The following is a 6,000-nucleotide window of genomic DNA, read 5'->3' as shown; positions in this document are numbered from 1 at the left end:
TCACATTACAGCCAGTGTTTAATTGAGTATTCAATGAGTATGTATTCTCACAAGGCATTAAATGTACAGCAAACTACCACTATCGTCATACATGATGATGGGCTCACTCCATGCCAGAACTCTGCCGGGACAGAAATAATACACTACATGACTACATGTCCACTGCTTGAACACATATCCTGATGCCATGCACTAATATTGACCATTAGCTGTAAAACCACTGGAAGAAAACAAACTAAATGCACTCACTCAGTATGATCATTTTACATGGAACCATCACATGAAACGGGAATAGTACACGCACGCTTTTAGATAAGAAGATGACGAGGGTGGGCGACAATGTTATAAACAATGCAATAACAATAAGAACAACGACGACAAGAACAATAACAGTATTAAAGCTTTTCATGACCATATCAACATTCAGTGTATTGGAAAATACAATCCCAATAGACTCTTTGTATAAAAAAGAAGCTTTTCAAGTCAGCATGGAACAAATAACAGTTCATTTCTCTGGGTTTGGGGGGTAGGGTGGATGACAGGAGCGGGTGTGCTTCCATAGATTTCGGAGGAGGGGAGGTGTTTGTGTGTTTGTGTGTGTGTGTGTGTGTGTGTGTTGAGTAGGGTGAGGGATCCTGGAGGGCTGCTGCTGGTCTATGTGGCGTAGCGTTTGGTCCACTGTTTGGCTATCCTGTCGTGCTCAGCTCTGTTGGTCAGGTACTGTGTGGCGATGCTTCCAACCAGAGGGTCGGCTGTAACACAGGAGGAAGGAACTCAGTGAGACTCAGTACAACAAACAACGCATTCATTGATTATTCACCTGAGATTTAGCTTAATTTGCTGCGCTTGTCTTAACTAGCATTTAATTGTTAATTACTGAATCAACTTTTGTTTCAAGTGGTTGTTTGCTTTGTCTATTAAATCAACAATAACAGGTTTGTTGAGTGCAGTGCAACAAGCTGTAAACAGAAAATTGACATATTATCACCTCATAAAGATGTTGTTGGTGATTATGTTAGCAAACAATTGCTTATTTACACACCCAGCATATACAGAGCAACATTGACATTTCTTTGGATTTGTGTTTGTGGCCACCTGATGAATATAAATCCACTTTCCAATCTCCTTTACCTCCGTCTTTGGCCTCCACCAACCCCAGACTGTTTAGCTGCTAAATGGATGCTACAGTACTTTTATTGTAACTTCATTTCCTTGGGAGCCCCAGTGTGGTCAGAAAATGTCATGGCAATTTCCCTGTCAGATTTCAATATTTCTTCTAGAGAAGAAGAAATTCTGATGGTGGCCCTAGAAGAAAGGTCAGGAGGTTCGTCAAAAACATTAGAATTCATCCACTGAGGACCAAGAATATCTCCAGGAAGTTTACTGGAAATCCAGGCAATAGTTTTGGAGATACTTAACGCAGAGTATCGAAGTCTAAAATGGTGCAGGAACCTGAAAATCGACCACCTCGGCTCATCGGCATTCATGGGGATTTTTACAACATCCAGCGAAAACCACAGAAGAGACATAAGTCAAACAAATGCAGCTCTATCGTCCCTGTGGTCGGAAGGGAAGTTTGTATCGTATGCCGTACAGCGCGCGGTCAACACTTTTATCGACAGCACCGGTAAAATATGCATGCCGCTGTAAATCAGAGGTGATCATGGTGGGCTCCAGCAGCAGCTGTCCTGTCTGTTGATACACCGCACACGTCCGGTCAGTCAACAGCCACCCTTATGAATTCCCTGCCGGTTCTCCCTATTGATCGTGCCGCTGCTCAATTCGTCGTGCCGCCGGTCAATTTCTCAGTGAGGGGACAGAGAGGAGAAAACAAATTCCTCGAGCCTCACATTCACTCTGCTTGGCTTCAGACCGTCTCCTGCAGGGCTCAGCCTGCTGACGGAGCAGTGTGATGAGCTTGGCTGAGCAAGCAGCACAAACACCCCTCAGCACTAATCCCTGCTCGGGTTTCAATGATGGGGGGGGGGGGGTTTCCAGGCTTATTCCCATATTTCTGGATGAATGGATCCCCCACATATCATGGCGTTGTAGCTCGAAGCGGGAAGCATCGGACTTCTTAAGTGACAACTTGAGCCAAAGACAGAAATCCCGTTGGGACTGCTGGTCGGTGAAAGCTTGTGAATGATTTAGTGTCGCGAATCATCACGTCAAAGACTGCATTATGTTATTCTGTCCTTTTCGGACCAATTTATGTTTTTGATGGCAAAAACTAAGGTTGGCCTTTTTTTTTAGATTAGGGCTCCCGAAGAGCGGCATTCTGGGTGAAGCAGCGGCCGCAACCAAGCCAAGCAGGCCTCCCCACGTCGGGTCTGAACCCTCCTCGAGCTCTCTTTTTCATTCTTCACACAACCCCTTCCATTGTTCAGTACCTAATGAGTTCAACACTGTGAATGTCTTTGAGGAGAGACTGTGTATCTCCAGGCATTCTGCGCAACTATAAAATCTTTTGACCTTGGACGACACTTCGTGCAAGCGAATTTGTTTCGAGCATTTCTCTGCCGTCTAAATCTGGAGACGCAACACCATCCAAAAGATATGCTAGTTATAACCTAAAGACAACCAATCGCGCTTGTTTTGATTCCCTGGTGAAATGGACAAAACGTAGAAACACTTTAAACAAATGGAGGAAAAACTGATGGATGACGATCCACGATCAATGGCTTCCCATTTCTCAAATATGTACAGTGACTTTGACAACCACTTCGACCCACATATTCTGCTGTGGCAACACAAATCACTACAAAAACATTCATAGAAAAAGATACTTTGACAACTTGACCACGCAAAAAGTTGAATTAATGACTTCCAAACATGGAAGTAGGAGCCCAAGGCCTCAGTAGGCTTCAAACTAAATGCTTGTCAAATCATCCAAAATGTATCTGAAACCCCCTTTTTGCAAATATGGAATCAACCTGCACTGCAGCCAACTTTACGATTCAGACAACATCTCTTTTTTTGCATCGCTTTTCATGTGCACAACCAAGTGCAACACCATGAATGCCTGCGAGGAGAGACTGACAGTGAGCATTTTTTATTTTATTATTTATACAATTCATTGTGTCAAGTTCACAAAGACAAACAAAAGAAAGAAATGCAGTGGAATGCAGCCAGGAGGAGGCTCTGCCTGTGAACAACTGGTTGGATGACACGCTATACTTTTTAGTTTTTTTAGGTTTGTAGGCTTCCAGGTGGCTTCAGGGTAATCACAGTTTTGTACGGTCCAGAAGATGATGAGGCAACTATTGGGACTGTTGGAACCAGCAACGCAATCATAACACCAGATTACGCCGTGTGAGATGTTCAGGATTATTTTTGTGGTCATTTACGCCTTCTTTGGAACAGCCACTTGGTGGTGAACAGAAGGCACACAGGAGCATATCCTGATATCAATCCAGAGAGCAAAGCCTTCAGGGTTAGGCGTCTGTTATTACAGGTTTGACAAACCGACACCCCTGAAGCTACTGAGGGGAAAAAGCGGATACCTTCATTTTAAATGACTAGCCGAATAACATCAGCACATATCAGCCTGATATACGATCCAGCCCAGACAGCAGCTGCAGAAATCCCTCTGGCTTTGTTAAAAAAGAAAAATTTGAGGTTACTTTTTGGACGCTCCACAGAGGTTGCGACAGGAAAAGACAGGTAGGGAACGGGATGACATTGGACAGAGGCCCTGGGCTAGATATGAGCCCTAGATACACTTTGACATGGCATGTGGCTCAGCCCCCATATGCCAAGAGGATTGCCCCAGGTAGAGATCTGCTTGTGGGACCTAATACAGGGTTAAATGTGGCATGACGGCAGCCCCTGGGAGGGTTGATTAACTGTCATTCCATCCTCTTCCCCTGCTTTAATGAGCTCCATGCCAATGATCTCCGCCTGCACGGGAAAGAAAATCTTCAGACGGAAGGCGGTGGAGAGGGAAGGAAAGATATTTTTAGGCTATTTCAGATCCAGGGCCCACTTTCAGCACTTGAGGCTGGGTTTTAAAAAACTTAAGCAAGTGGTGAGAAATGCAGCGATTGGACTGATTTTGATGAGGCAAGAGGCAGAAAGAGCGATAGAAAGTGCGTGGGTAACAGGGAGGAGGGGTGACAGCTTTTTTTGGCGGGTACGACAGGGCGTCGATCAAGCCTCTTTTGTATCATACTTTAAAAGGAATCGGCTCATTTCATCTCGCCAACATCTGAAAAACGTGGTGGAGGAGGAGAGGAAAAGCTATTCTCATTTTCGCCCACAGAGGGAGAATCTACACGGCTACGTTATCAAAGAGCAATCCCCGCAGAGAGGACACAAGCTATCATCAGAGGTCTTCACAATCAGCACTATCAGTCCCCCCCCCCCCCCTCCTCCTCCCCCTCCCCCGCTCGCTCTTTCTTGCCTGTTGCCATCTCATTCCCCACTATTCACATGTGAAATAACCTGTCTTTCTTCTGCCCCCGTCACTCCCCTTTCCCCCCCCCCCCCCCTACCTTTCTTGCTCTGGCACATTTCTCCCCGTTCTTTCACTCTGAACCTCATTGCTGTGATATTGGACAGATTTATTTTTACAAGAGCTGCTTTTACCACCTCTGCTTGTTCAACTTAACCCGTCATACCAACAGACATTAATAGGATTGGCAACTGAGGAGTCGTATTACTGGGAAAGGACTGGTTTAACTGGTCCATGAAATAAAAGCTCCGCTGGTAAACTGGACCGTAATGGATCGAATTAGCTTTAAAACTGTTGACGTATGAATACCAAGGCTTACTGTTTGTGAGGCTTACTGTTTGTGAGACAACATTGTCAGAGGATTGTAAGAGGATGAATTTAATGCTATGAAAAGGCAACAATATTTAGTTTCATGCCCACAGTGGCCGTACTTTGCTTTCAAAAGGGCCTCAGTTTGCTTCCAACAAAGTGCTAATAGCATCTGAAACCCTATTTCATTTGGAAGAATCAGGCCAGGTTATGTTCAAATTACAGACAAAGCGTCAATCATGACCACTTTGCGCAGTGATTCCCGAAGCAAGCAGACCAGGATTTAAACTTCTTACTCAAGCTGTCTCTTTTTTCTTTTACTCATCACACAAATACTTCTGTCACTTTCTTAACAAGGGTTCAGCACTAGAGTTGCACCGATTGCAATTTTCTTGGACAATTATGATTTCCAATTCAACCTGGCGATTCCAATTTTCTTTTTAATAAGAACTATAATTGACAGCATAAACAAACAGTTTTGCCACTTTTCCTTGATGGAAAATTTAAATTCATTGTGTTTGTTCATAATTAAACACTGACGATTAAATAACTTACATTTCCTCCAAATCTGTTTAGTTTTAGGATGTTAAACAGACCATAATTCCCTTTTTAATCCCTATTTTACATTGCTGTGAAAACAACTCTATTTATACATGTTTATCTCCAAAAACATCATGGTCATCACATTAAAGGCTCCAGAAGCACAAGGTCCATGTACATAGATTTAGGTAATACACCTATTTATCATCACTGTAATTCATTTATAATTATTCATTTGAATAAAGCCGTTACAGAACATTTACTTAATGGAGACCCTCATTTGAAATCTCAGAAGCTTTAACAGATAGATGGAGACAGCAATGTTACACAAACCAGCCGTGTTTCCATCACTGCAACCTTCCTGTCTGTCGTCTCTGCTGCTGTGCTACAAAGAGTACGACTCAAGCCTCAAAGTGACACGCTTCCATGTACATTATCCACACAGAATGGACGTGTCACTCAACCTGCCACTGATAAACGTAGAGGGCGATATGACAAGGAGAAGTGTGTGTGTGTGTGTGTGTGTGTGTTGCAGCTCTCACCCGGGTTGCAGTCAGTGAGCAGGGAGCAGATGGACAGGAGGACCTTGGAGATGGTGAGGGCGGGACTCCAGTTGTCCTTCAGGATGTCCAGACAGATCACCCCCTGACTGTTGATGTTGCAGTGGTAGATCCTCGTACGGAACGTCACCTGGACAC

General features: G+C 44.1%; 1 protein-coding gene across 4 annotated transcripts in view; it reads right to left on the bottom strand.

The window, feature by feature from the left end:
• The window catches only part of LOC142972005 (ubiquitin-conjugating enzyme E2 E2-like), a 51,276-nt gene continuing 45,276 nt past the window's right edge, over positions 1 to 6,000 (bottom strand). For 2 of the 4 annotated variants that reach the window (XM_076112756.1, XM_076112757.1), the window contains 2 exons: positions 5,845 to 5,992; positions 1 to 752 (listed from right to left, as the gene is read on the bottom strand). In XM_076112756.1, coding sequence (XP_075968871.1) covers positions 655 to 752; positions 5,845 to 5,992 — 246 coding nt within the window. In that variant the 3' untranslated portion in view covers positions 1 to 654. Of the gene's footprint in view, positions 753 to 5,844; positions 5,993 to 6,000 lie in introns of those variants that run through there. The other 2 variants (XR_012959429.1, XR_012959430.1) reach the window with 1 other exon arrangement.

The sequence above is a fragment of the Anarhichas minor genome, unplaced genomic scaffold (genome assembly GCF_050575085.1).
Source record: "Anarhichas minor isolate MPS153535 unplaced genomic scaffold, ASM5057508v1 ptg000051l, whole genome shotgun sequence".
Lineage (NCBI taxonomy): Eukaryota > Metazoa > Chordata > Actinopteri > Perciformes > Anarhichadidae > Anarhichas > Anarhichas minor.
Note: the sequence above shows the minus strand (reverse complement) of the source record. Positions and strands in the feature narration are given on the sequence as shown.